The 13213-nt window shown below is 43.9% G+C and overlaps 1 protein-coding gene across 1 annotated transcript in view; it reads right to left on the bottom strand.

Annotated features, from left to right (window-relative positions):
* Window positions 1-673: 673 nt before the first annotated feature.
* LOC139670192 (gamma-parvin-like) overlaps window positions 674-13213 on the bottom strand; it is a 52120-nt gene continuing 39580 nt past the window's right edge. Inside the window, exons 9-17 of the mRNA XM_071551561.1 lie at window positions 12061-12163; window positions 10792-10932; window positions 10266-10381; window positions 9324-9379; window positions 8422-8444; window positions 7283-7344; window positions 7097-7165; window positions 3425-3497; window positions 674-1547 (exon numbers count right to left, since the gene is read on the bottom strand). Of these exons, the coding sequence (XP_071407662.1) occupies window positions 1468-1547; window positions 3425-3497; window positions 7097-7165; window positions 7283-7344; window positions 8422-8444; window positions 9324-9379; window positions 10266-10381; window positions 10792-10932; window positions 12061-12163 (723 nt within the window). The 3' untranslated portion in view covers window positions 674-1467. The remainder of the gene's footprint in view (window positions 1548-3424; window positions 3498-7096; window positions 7166-7282; window positions 7345-8421; window positions 8445-9323; window positions 9380-10265; window positions 10382-10791; window positions 10933-12060; window positions 12164-13213) is intronic.

The following is a 13213-nucleotide window of genomic DNA, read 5'->3' on the forward strand; positions in this document are numbered from 1 at the left end:
CCAGTTTCAACTCCCCTGCTGTGGGCAGGGACACCTTCCACTAGAGCAGGTGTTGGAATATTCTTAATAGCTCTGTCACTTTATTATCAAAGTTATGCCAAGACTGTGACTACCCTCAGATGTAAATAGTGCACTTGTACACTCTACACCAATTTATGGAGTGGGTGTCTGCATGATGGATTACTAAAATTCCACGGCATGTTTTCAGAATCAAACACAGACTCTATCAAAGTGCTCAGACACGTCAAGTGGGTTATAAATTGGCTCTCAGCATAAGAAGCAGATTAAAACATCAATTTTTGGTCTCATAGTGTTTTTGATTCAAGCACATTAACTGGTTTTTTCCCCTGTATGTTTCCAAAAGAATGATTTATTTGTAACAGGTTTGGGCAAGCTGGTGTTGGGAAGGCAATATGACCTTTCTCTTTACTAAATACCAAGATCTACACTTCTCCTGCCAGAAATCTGCACTGGAATTATTTAAGCCAGAGGAGTGGGCCAGAAAACTGGGAATACACAGAGAAAAATCCAACAGTTTCCTTGAGCGGTAACAACCACCTGAGGAGGGAAGCACCAGCTCATCCTCCCACCACTGCCTTTTTCACAGCCTGAATGCCTCAAGCCACAGTCTAATCTTAACCCTAATCCTGGCAATGGATTCTCATCACCAGCACAGGGCAAGAGGCTCAGCTTGGCTTCTTCGCAGGAGGAAAAGGCCACAGTGCTGCCAAACCACTGCCCTCCTGCTCTCTACAAACCACATCTTGGCTATATCTGCTCAAACCCAATTTATGCTCCAATCCACTTGCCACGTTACAGCAACATAAAGCTCTGTGAACCAAGAACACACTTTCCAGATTGCCCCTGACTGTTGTTACTCTGCACAGTCTCACGTTGTTCTGAGTTCCTTTGCCAGAGTCAAGCAGTGGAATTTACCAAACCCTTGATATGGTCAGATTTCCTTTCTGCTGCCTATTCACTTGGTGTCCAGTCCACATCCTCTTGTCTGAAAACCACTGGCAACCTCTCCAAAGAAGTCTTTGAACTTGAACTGCAAGTGTGTCTCAGTCTTCACCTCTCCAGTTTCCAGAGTGACTCAGAAGCAGCAAAGTGGGGAGGCTGCAACAACAACTTCCAAATGCACCTTTGGGAGCAAAGAAAGAGTCCAGAACAAACACACACTGCACTTCTCTGCAGCATTAAGAAAACAAAAGGCAGAGTCTGGAACAAGAGCTACAGCCACAGAACTCACTGGCCATGGACACACAATATTTAAAGTTACTCAGCCTGTGTATGTGAAACACTGTATGAATAACATCCTTGCATACACAATGTCAGCACAGCAAGTGTCAAACACAAGTTCATGCACAGAAACAGCAGCAAACAGAGCTGGGAATCCAAACAATCAGACTGTGACGTGCTAGAGGAGAAAAAACAAATAAAGGCTCGAGCTCTTGGCCCTGTTCTTCATGCTTCTTTGGTCTTGTATTTGGAATACAAGCAGTACAGAATCTTCATTGTAGTCTTCACATCTCTGTTCACAACATCTGTGGATACACAAAGCAGGAACACAAAAGCAGATGGGAGTGTCAGCAATGCCTGGAACAGAGAGACACTGCAAGTGCCAAGGGATCTGCCACCTTTCCCCAATTAAAAGGTGAACTCAGATGGTCTGTTTGCAACAAGAAGCAAAACAGGAACTACAAAGCTAGAAAACGAATTATTTAATATGTGAACTTGAGCAAAAGTGGCCTTCACTGCCCTATCTTGCTGTCAGACAGGGTAAATCATGCAGAGTAAGAAATAAATGCTTCACTGGCAGAGAACAGAGTGGATAATTTCACAGGGCTTTATAGCCTTAGTTGTTTATGAATCTTCTATGTCAGGAATCATGTTGGGAACTACCTGACACTTTATTTTTTTTGTTGCAATATTTCCATCATGTTTCATTGCCATTGGCTTCTTTCTTTTTTGTTGGCTTGTTTTCATTTCCTTTCCCAACTTCTGTGTTCTTGGCCAAACAACCTGCTCTTGTATTTAATAATTGCAATGGAATTGGGCAACTGACTTGGAGGGTTTGCTGTTCTTCTTACAGTGTTGTAAATCACTGGGAGAGAGACTAACAATGAAACCCCAGTGAATGAGATCCTTGAATAGCCAGAGTAGCTGTAACAAGAATCCCTAAATCAAACTGAATTTACTCACTAGCTGAGGGTTTGCCCAGGGAATCTAAAAAGGACCTGGGGATGTTGGCACCAGGATTTCTTATCCTGATCAGCTCTGTGTTTGAACAGCCAGAGGGAAGGAGGGAAAGCACAGATTTCTCTCCTCTCATACAGAAGGTGGATCTCAGCATGGAGACCTGAGCTCACACAGATGATTCTTGGAACATTAACATAAATAGAGGATATTCAGCTTTTCAGACTCTTGGCTCTATGTGGAAAAGCAAAAACCCCACAATTCTTGAATGCACAACATGCAAAGTGCTGCCATCCCCAAAGCATTTGTGGAAAAAAAAGAGAACAAAAGGGAAAAATCCAAAGGAAGTCCTAAATTCTGTCTTTCCATGACTCCAAGTGTCATGTACCAAACACAAACACCCACCTGCTTACAAGTAACTACCACCGGAAGAGATAATCCTTTCTATTTTAATAAAGATTTGTCTTCCTTATTCAACAAGCTTTTGAGGCCTCAGGCCATGCAGTCACAGCACCACCCAGGACTGTAACCACATCCCTCATTCCACAGCAGCTGGTAAAGCACTTTTTGTGGAATGTTTGTACTTTATAATTGGAAAATTGGACTCATTTAAATGAAGATTTTTCCTCTGTTTGTTTTCTGTGGTGGAACATGGACACGGATTCAGTGATGAAATCATTCACCTGGATGTAGGAGATCAATATTCAGCTCCCAGGTCTGAACTAGGCACAATAACCATTTAAAACCTGTGATTTTCACATTCAGGAGAGTGACCCACCAGCTCTTCTGGGTCTGAATAGAGAGATCAGTGTTTCTGATTTTCAGGACAGATTCTGCAAGGTTTCTTCCTACATGAAACAAACTTGCTTTTCAGGCACTGAAACTTTTTCTGAGACTGGGAAATAATTTCCCCTCCAGCTCAGCTGCTGTAATTTCCCCAGGAGCTGTCACTGCTTTAAATCTTTAACAAATACTGAATTACCAAACAGTTTTAGTGCAAAGTTACTAAACTTATAACAATCCAACTTTTTTAGCAGAGAAATAATGACTGTTCAAAACAAGCCTTATTCCCATTGCTCTTCCTTCCTGAATGAGGAGCTGTGGGGCAGCACATAATGAAATATCAGTGTCACATCGCAGGAGCTGCTTTCTGCAATCACTCTGATTTGTGCCAAGCAGGATATCAGCAATTCCATTCCACACAGGTCTGCATGTCATGACTCACCTTCAGAGTTCACAGAAAAATTCAGAAGACCTCCCTCTGCCAGCAAGTCCAAGGCAAGATTAACATTGTGGAGCTGTTAGAGAGAGAGGGATTAATAGAACAGAAAATATTAAAATATTTTCTCCCCAACAGTGCAGTGGCCAGAAGGTTTGAAAAAATATTTCTCTAGTAGCTAAAGATAATGATTGATAAATATGTACTCATATTCATCTCCTTAGTTTTGATGGAGGGCTCTCAGAATTTCTACCAATTATCATATAAAATTAGATGTAAAATCCATCTCCAGCAAAACATCTCCCATGAGGTGGGTAGAGGAATCCATCTGGTTAAAAATTGACCTTGCCTGTGAAAGACTTGTGTTAATGGATGTTTGCAGGAGGAAAACAGGCCAGATTCATAACTGGAGCCAAGAAATGCATGGAGTTTATTTCTGAGGGGTTTTAACAATGCTTAGCACACTTGGAACAGAAAAAATACAGCAGGAAAAGGTTCTGTGTGTCTCATTCAGAACTGCAAAGACTGGACTTGTCTGGTCATCTCCATTTGTGAGCCAGAAGTTTCTGCTGTACCACATGAAGGTGTCCACACACAGTAACAGCAGAGATATTATCCTTAATAATATTCATGAGGAATTAAATACACTTACGAAGGAAGGATGGGGGTTTTTTTTCCAAAGTTTTTCTCTGTTTTTTCTCTCCTTTCCCCACATAAAAACAGCATCACACACAGAATCAGCACAGGTAAAAGGGGCACATTTCCCTCTCTGGAATGCACGAGATTTCCAAGGAATGACAACATGCAGATTTCAAACTGACTCCTCAGACAGAAATACTGATAATTACCAAAGAAAGGAAAGCTTGCAAAATAAGGTGCTTTATCCAGCTGTGCTTCCAAAAGCAAAAGCTGGACAGTTCTCTAGGATTTACAGCTGGACAGAGTCAGGATATTTGGGCTGTTTCAGCTCTGGGCTGGTTGGGCAGAAGGACCAAGTTCACACAGCTCTGATGAGCACAGGGGTCCTCCTTCATCACCATCCTCATCTCCTGAGTGCACAGAGTTCACTCCTGAGCTCAGCCTGAGCTGTTTTGTGATCATATTCTCTGTCACAGAATCCTCACCTTCCTATGCACAGGAGCACCCAGAGCTGGATCTCTTTACAGTCACCTGTAAACCCATTTTCTTTGGCAATAAACACCCCAAAACCTGTAACAAACCCCTCACACACAGAGTGTTGTCTCCTTGTAGGTTGATCACATCCTGCCTTCAGTCACGGAGTGTGTTGGGTTAGAGGGGACCTTAAGGCTCATCTGCTCCTGGTTTCCTCCCCTCCTGTCCCCCCCTATTCCTTTATCCTTTTCCTCCTCATTCCCACTCCTTCCAGCCTGATTTTCCCTGCCTGCAACTCATGCAGTGAAGCTCTGGACACCCAGCTGTCCCTCCAGCTGGAGGGGAGGTTGATCAGAGCAGTGCATGAGGTTGTCATCCCTGTAACAACACAAATGAGATCTTTTCAATCTCAGCAAAGGTTACATCTTCCCACTTTGCTGCTCCAATTAATGTCTGAAGTGACAGGGAGTCAGAAAGCACAGGGGAATTGAGAGACACATTTTATGTGCAGATGACAGCTGAACTCTGGTCCATCAGTTATGGTGTCAGCCCACTTCTCATCCTGGAATGGTCAGAGGAGAAACAAACGGTAAATAGCACTTTGGCAAAGTGTTCAGCAGCAAGGCCAGTGCTTGGAAGTCACTTGGCTAAAATGAACTTACTACAGTGGAAAGAATTGTACTGAAGCAATACCTGACCCCGTTATATTCTTTGATGGCAGTGATGGGCAGGGTAAGAACTACAAAGTCTGAGCTCTGACTTGTGCCTGAACTGCAGAACTACCTCATTTCTAGAGAGAAATCTCTGAGGCTTGAATAGGGCTGAACAAAAAGGAAAATGGTCATCTATGGAATTTTAAGTAAGAATATATTCACTGACTTCCTCTGAATAAAGTTAATGAAAATGTTAAAAATTTCTTTCCAAGTCAATGGACCAGGCCAAACAATTTTGAAAACTGAGAGGAGGAGAAAGGGAAGAAAAACTACCCCAAGGAAATGCTTTGATTATGTCTGAGTCAACCCTTCAAAATATATTTCCTCTGTTCTCAGATTTAAAAAAAATCAATCTAGTTTTTCCAAATCCCTGAAACAGTTACCAACTGACAGCACTGGAATTTTGACACCATTTACCACAGGTCTCAAACAACTGTGCCTTTAAACATTTTGATGTAAAGCTCCATGGGAATATTTACTCACTGATATGGACCTCTGAGAATTTCCATCACAAATAAGTATTTCCCAGGGGCATTAACTGTGCTAAGGTTGGGAATCAGAGGAAGCTTCAGCTGAGCTGGGGAAGCTGGAATGCAAACCACACCAGAGGAGAGATTTCCTCCTCAACTGAAAGGATCTGACACGTTTCACCATCAGAAATCTGAGTATAACCAGGAAAAACAGCTCCAGTTTCAAGATTTTCAGAGCTTTCCCATGACCCAAGTGCGAAACCTCTACCCACAGTAGAGACAACCTGAAAATATCTCAAATATCCCAAAATATGTCAGCATTGCAGACCTGTGGAGGAGCAGCCCAGCCCACTCTGCCTCCTGGCTGACAGCAGCTTCTCCTTTCACAGCACAGATGAAATGTGCCTGCTGGAGGGTGAAAAAGCTGCCAAGCAGGTCTGGCTGGGGGAGGAAAGGATGGGACTCTCCAGAGCTTTCCAAGCAGAGGGGACCTTCTAAGTGTTCTGGGCATGCCTCCATTATGTTTTTAGGGCAGCATAAAAACCCCATGTCACCCACTCAGGATTTGCAGCACAGGCTTTGGGTGACAGCACCCGGATCCCCACCACGCAGCCCCTCTGGGTCTCACAGGAGCCTTCAGAAGCCGCACACACACAGGTCACAGCTCTTGGCATCCCATGAGCTGCTGATTTTGGAGACACTGACCCATTCCAAGGTGCTTTAGGAGCACCAAGCTCTGCATTTATGCCATTCCAAGCCCCCCCTGCAGGTGTGACCCCCCAGAGAGCAGCAGCACAGCCCTGCAGGGACACACTGAGCACACAGGATGATGGTTGGTGGCTCTGAGCAATCCCACAGCCACCTACCATCTCCGTGGGGCTGCCTGGAGTCAGGAAGAAATTCCTCAGATTCAGGAAGTAACCCTCCAGTTGGCCAATCAGGATGAGCAAGATAACTCCATCTGAAAACTAGATGAAAAATTATCTGAAAATTATTCCAATAAAGGCCATTCTAGCAATAAAGGAATTTCAAGGTTACTCTGGCAAGCAGACAGTCTAATGACTCAGCTCCCCCAACCTCTTCCACAGTGAGCTTCATATTTCCACAGATAAAGCCCCCAGATTCCTACTGGTGAAGAAATGACTTGTAAAAGGACAGCTGTTAAACCAACTATTCCAGGTGTGCAGTGACACAAGCAACAAATGTGGAACTATAAATAAAAGGCTGTACTTTTTCAACACTTATTAACTTCAAAGCTGAAGCCTGGTATCTTAAACCTAAGCCTGGAGATCATCGTTATGTTGCCAAATTTCAAACTACTGCAACAAAAAGGAGGGTTCCTAATTGTGAAACACTCAAATGGCTGACAAAACATGGTGTACCTGAGATTCCATGTCTTTCACATTTAATCCTAATTTTCCAACATGCTGGTTTACAAATTGCAAAAGTACCTAAAGAAAACAGAAGAGGAGGAGGGGGGAGAAAGAAGAAAATAACCTTCTCAGTGGAGATTTAGTTTTTATGTTTTGCGTAACAGATTTTGATGTCTACTAAGAAGAGTAAATTACCTTCTTGACAGCATCCAGTTTATCTGGAGCACGGCGAAATAACTCATCAAAGGCATCATCTTCTGTATCAAAACAACATTAATTGGTTTTATTTTGAATAACTGGCAGATCAGAGGCTTAATGTGGCTCCAGAAGGAGAGGGGTTTCCTTAAGGAAGATTCCTCCCAAAGACAGAGACAGGGAAGCCTCCTTTGGGAAGGGGTTTCCTCATACCTCTGCTCTCCCCATTCCAGGGTTGGTGCAGAAGCAGTGCCAGGGAAGAGGTGAATCCATCAAACAATCCCTGAGCCATGCCTGAAAGGAGAGAGCCCTCTCCTGGAGCCAGGCTTGGGGATTTCTCTCTTGCTGTCAAAACCAAGACACTTTGAAGAGGGAATTGCAGATTTTCCTTTGCAGCAGAATCAACCCACTGAAACAAACCCTTCATTTAGGGTTGGGGTTTGCTTTTTGTTTCCCAACACTCAGTGGAATAAGTGGTAAATATGTATTAAATGATGGAGTTTGCACCTCTGCCACGGATGAAAACACCAAAATAAAGGGCACAGCACAGAGTTAAAGCAGTTGCCTTGGTTCTCTGGGGATGCTCCTCTGCAGCAAGGAGAGCAGCTCCCACTGAAGTCTGAGCAGTGCCCAGACCTTCTGCAGGCTCTGGACACGTGGATATTTTTCCCCTCAGGTGTTTCACAGCCCTCAAAAGCCCTGAGGGTAAAACCTCTGAGCACTTTGGTTTTACTGAGCTGCCATCAGCAGATTTCAAAATCTGATTTGCAAACCATGGAAAGGAAAGTACATTGGAACTGGTAGCAACAAGAAGCACAATTCTGAAGCCTTGATGGTCATAAATAGTTCCATAAATCCATAACATATTTTGCCCCCAGACAGGCCTTTGTTGGGTCATCACCCCACTGTTCATTTCCTGTCTCACCTCCCATCTGTTGCCCAAGGGCAAAATGTGTTGGGTGGATTTGAACAGACATTAACAGAAGACACTTGGGAGAAAAAGACCAGGAAAAATCCCTGAATCTCCATTAACTTTACTGGGAGCACACTGATTTTATCATGAGGTAAAAAGGGATCAGCACATTGTGGATGACAGCACATAATAATGAAACACTGAATTTGGCAGTGCCAGCACTTACTTGACTGCGCTTCTGTATTCTCTCTAAAAGTGCAACAAAAAGCAAGAATTAGAAAAATCATTCAGCAGAGCTAATCTTATTCATAAGCAAAGCTTATCTGCTATCTTGTAAGGCAGAGACAGAGCTCAAAGTGCCATTAACTTCATGTCACAGTGACTTTCCAGCCATTTTTAAGCACACTGTTATCTGCATAAGCTCTTGGCAGCACGTGAGATGTTCAGTGGCCCACAGAGCAATGAACACTGATTTTATAAGCACAATCCTTAATATCCTCTTCCAATAAGCTGCTCATCATATTAGAGTTTGAAGATGTTCTAGCATAGAAAAATGATAGTAAGAAAATCTGTTTCTAGTTCTTGAAATGAAGTCCATATTTTCTCAGTGTAGAAATGGTATCCCACTATTTAACTCCTTCAATAACGACAGTGCCTCACACACTCAGCAAGCTCAAACCTTCCTGTCACAGCAAAATCAGAAAAGAACTGCCTCCTTTCTCTTTATTTAGTTACACAACAGCAGTAAATTAAAAGTAGATTTAAATCTTTGTGTTTTGAGAAAATGTCTAGTTTAGTCTGGCACTGGTAAATTTGCAGTACTGGAATTTTTTTGCTGGATATGCCGTGAAATTCCATGGCAAGGACAAACACCTCAGAAATAATCATGCATATTATTTCAGAAAACTCTGGATAAGGAATAAAGAAAGGTATCATATCATAATGCTGAATCTGAAGGGGGGGGGGGGGGGAAAGGAAAGGAATCAGAGAAACAGCCCCTATGCATATGCATGCCTGGGTTTACACCTTTGTCATCACCATGATCCCAGCTATTTTTGCCAAGGGGGAACACCCCCACAATAATTCTGTTCTGATTGACAGTGCAAGAACCAGATATATCCCCCTTACTTGTTGTCTGTGATACTCTCCACTGCACTTGCTGTCTTTAATCCTCTGGAGGTGTTCTGTTGAAAACACAATAAAAGATTTGGGGCTTGTCACACACACAAAAATCATAAGCAACAATGAGGCTTTCATGACTTGTTGGCTGCCTTCAATCATCACCAGAGGGCATTTATTCATTAAGTGCCCTACAATTAGTGCAGGTGCTTGGGGAGCTCCAGTCCTCGATGTCTCTCCTGGAGAGCCTTTGGTGCAGGAGCTGCTTTGGGCAGGCAGCAATTCCCTCCCTGCATTAAGGGCTTCTCTTTCCCAGCACTGGAGGTTGTCACCTCTGCCCTGTAACACCCTTGTGCCATGGCCTGACACCCAAAGATGAATCTCCCTGCAGAGCACTTCACTTTCCTGGGATGCTTAGATTTAGGATGGCAACTCTTCCTCTTTCTGAAGCCACCTGGTATCTTCTCCTACATCCTTATATCTTTTTCCCTCTACATAATTCCCAGTACTCCAAAAAGCATCAAAAACCCCCCAGTGCTTCACTCAACTGACAGCCTGAAGAGACAGGTGAGTACAGACTCCCTTCCCTAAAGAGATAAACCCTCAGAATTAAACCACTGTTATGAGTTATGACTACATGCTTCTATTTAAAAATATTTAGAGACAGTAAGAGCAGAATTTCTTCTTTACAGGCATTAACAGCTGTTTCCAGTTTGGACAATTTCTTTTTTTTTGTGATCAAGGAACCAAAACAGCACACTGTTTCTGCCCTTTTAAAGGCAGAACTGAACTGAAAACCAAATCTAATCCAACCAAGGCAGAAATTAAAAGAAAACACAAGTTTCTTCAAGTCTTTCACAGCTGCACACACATTTCTACACAGTTCTAAGCAAGTTTAGCCATGTGAAAGGACTCTGGGACCTACTGTAAGAAACCTGGAACCAGAAATACCTCAATGGTGATTGTTTCCACCTGCACATTTGGAGGCAGGGCCAGGCTGGGAGTGAAGTGCTTTGCCATTGCAACCAGCAGGTGCAGAGTGCTCAGCAAGTCCTTTGCCAGGATAGCTGCTCCATGGGGAGAAAGAAAACAGGGGTTGGTGTGCAAAACAGCTAAACCGCACTCCAGAATCGTGAATTCTCCCTATGCAGAGGATCCCAAAGTCAGGAAGGGCCATAACAAGGGTGGGACACAAGATTGGGGTTTATATAATACCACAATTCAGCAATAGCACAGCTTAAAAGTTCTTTTTGTGGGATGTCTGCATAGGCAGTGAGGGCTATTGAGTGACCCATGAGTCACACCCTCAGACAGACCCAGGCAGGGTCAGAGATTCCTGTCTCACTTTAGATTCAACCAGGAATCAAACCCAGGTTGTTTAATTCCCGTTCTGGCAGCCCTTTGCTCAGAGCAGCCTCAGAGCAGAGGAAGCCCCGGGATTGTGGATAATTCCCTCCAGGTTCACTCCTGCACCCACATTCCACACTCCACTTGAGCTGCCTTTCCTCCAGTTGCAAGCACTTGGCCACAGCTTCCATGATCACAGAGAGCTTCTGGCGCTGTTTCTTCTCTGTTAAGGCAATCTTGTCAACATCCAGCTTGAGGGATCCCAGCTTTTCTTTTAGAGAGCCCATGGGAAGCAGAAGGATGGATTTTAACACCACCACAGGAAAAAAACCAGAAATAAATCAGAAACATAAAATGACAGCAAAAGTCTTGTTTCACATGTTTGATACCATTCAGTAGCTTCCCCAGGCCCACATCCATGTGCCTGTGCTCTCGGAGTCTCAGTAAATTAAATGAAGCTCTGCAAAAGAGAGAGGACTGAAGGTCACAGGTTCAATCCCCTACATGAACCATTGACTTAAGAGCTGGACTCGATGATCCTTGTGGGTCCCTTCCAACTCAGAATAGTCTGTGATTCTGTCAAGTCATTCCTTGCAGCTCCATCCCCCAGCCCTCACACTACTCTCCATTCCTCCTTTTCCTGGTGGGTGCTACAGAAATCCAACGAGTGGATCTTTCCTGTAGGTGGTGTACAAAGTCAACATGAACTCATAGACAGAAGAAATCCCAGCTCATTGCTCAGGCAACAATGACAATCAGCCAGTATTGTTCATGCTGCTGCTCTCAGCCTTGGTGGAAAGGAGATATCATTTTAAAGGCATCCCAATAGGAGTGAAAAGGAAAATGTAGTAAAGAGAGGAGAGATGGAGAAATAGAAACAATAGATCAACAGGCTGCTCCAGGACGTCACGTGTTTATACAAGCACCACATAGTGTCAAAAGTCTCTTAGATTTTTATCAGTTCCAGTTCCAGTTCCAGACCAGTTCTTTAGACCTAGAACTTTTTAATTTTTTTAAGCAGGAAAACACATATATCATAGTGCTGATTCCACCCAATGTTTCTCGTAGCACCCACCACAAGTCACCCCTGTGCTCCCAACTCACGAACCCTCCTTTCCCTCAGACACACTGAATTGCACACTTCAAAGTGCAAAATCTTTTTGTTGTGTAAACTAGCAGGTCAAAGGTTTTCTCCAAAGTAAAATCATGATGTAAAACAACTGTAGATCATCAGGCTTTGCTCAGAATTGCAATTATCAAGCTGGTTCCCCGTGCAGTGCTCCCTCTGTGAGGGAAGGCAGACCCTGCAGGTCACTGCTGTTGGGACTGGGGAGGTTCAGTCTCTGATCTGAAGTTCCCCCGGGGTGTGGCTGTGAACTAAACCCAAAGAACAGCTCACCCAAGAGATGATGAAGTACCAGCCCATCATACAGGTCTTCCTCCAGACTTTTAACTACAATGTGTTCCTCTTGCAGAGTTCTGTTAATCCAGTCAATCAACAGCTGCAGAGGAAAGCAAAGCACTCCTGTTGTTCAGACAGTACAGCACCATGTTGTGTTTCACCTTTCTCTTCAGCCCCTTATCACATCTTGCTTTGCTTTCAACCTCCACTTCCTCTGTGTTTTTTGGTTGGTTTGTAAAGGGAAGTATCATTAGTTCTTCCTAATTTTCAAGTGAGACAGACAACTAAGTTATTCTCCCATGAATCTTGTGGACTGGTTATCCAGCTGGGGAGACAGACCCTATTCCCACTTCCAGCAGGGAAAAGGCTGCACAGCTCTTCCCACCCCCTGCCCTCATCAGAGATCACAGAATTCACACAAATCCAACCACCAGACAGAAGATTGTAAGAAAAGAGGCTTCACTCATTCTCTGGGTTGTTCCTTATACTCATTCATGTCACTGTCACTCCTCCCTTTCCTCTCCTATTATTTGCTTTTTCTTTCTACAATATTACACTGCTCAGTGCCCAAACACCTTTTTGGGGCTTTCTTACATGGCAATCCTCCCACCAGGCTTTCCAATATCCTTCCTGCCTTTGCAAGGGGAAGCTGCTCAGGAAGCCAAGGGCTGGCTACAGCTGAAAGGAATCCAAGTGCTCCTGCACAAAGCAGCTCCTCAGCACTTCTCCAGGCATGTGGTTTATCCACATATGTTGATGGAAAGGGAGGATGACCTGGTGGAGCAGAACCGAAAAGCAGCAGCCCCAGCTGGCTGTTAACATGGACAGCCCTCCTGGAAGAGGGAAGGGTATTGCTTGTATCACTATTTGAGTCTCTGGAGTTTGTCTTGTGGAAAACACCTCTCTCACTTGCTGTAAACAGAGGAGAAGATCCACAGCAGATCCCTGTAAGTTAGCCAGCATTAACAAAAATATAAAGGGGGCCTGAAAAAAAATTAAAAGTATCTCTGGGATGCTTGAAACTGCACAAGAAATGACAATGCCCGAGCTGAGCAGCTGTCAGCGTGTAATACAAATTCTAAGAAGTAAGAGGAATATTCCAGAGCAGAAAGCTGTGCTCCCAGCTAATGCTTGCAGGTGACGCAGTTCC

This window comes from Pithys albifrons, chromosome 3 (assembly GCF_047495875.1).
Source record: "Pithys albifrons albifrons isolate INPA30051 chromosome 3, PitAlb_v1, whole genome shotgun sequence".
NCBI classification, from domain to species: Eukaryota; Metazoa; Chordata; class Aves; order Passeriformes; family Thamnophilidae; genus Pithys; species Pithys albifrons.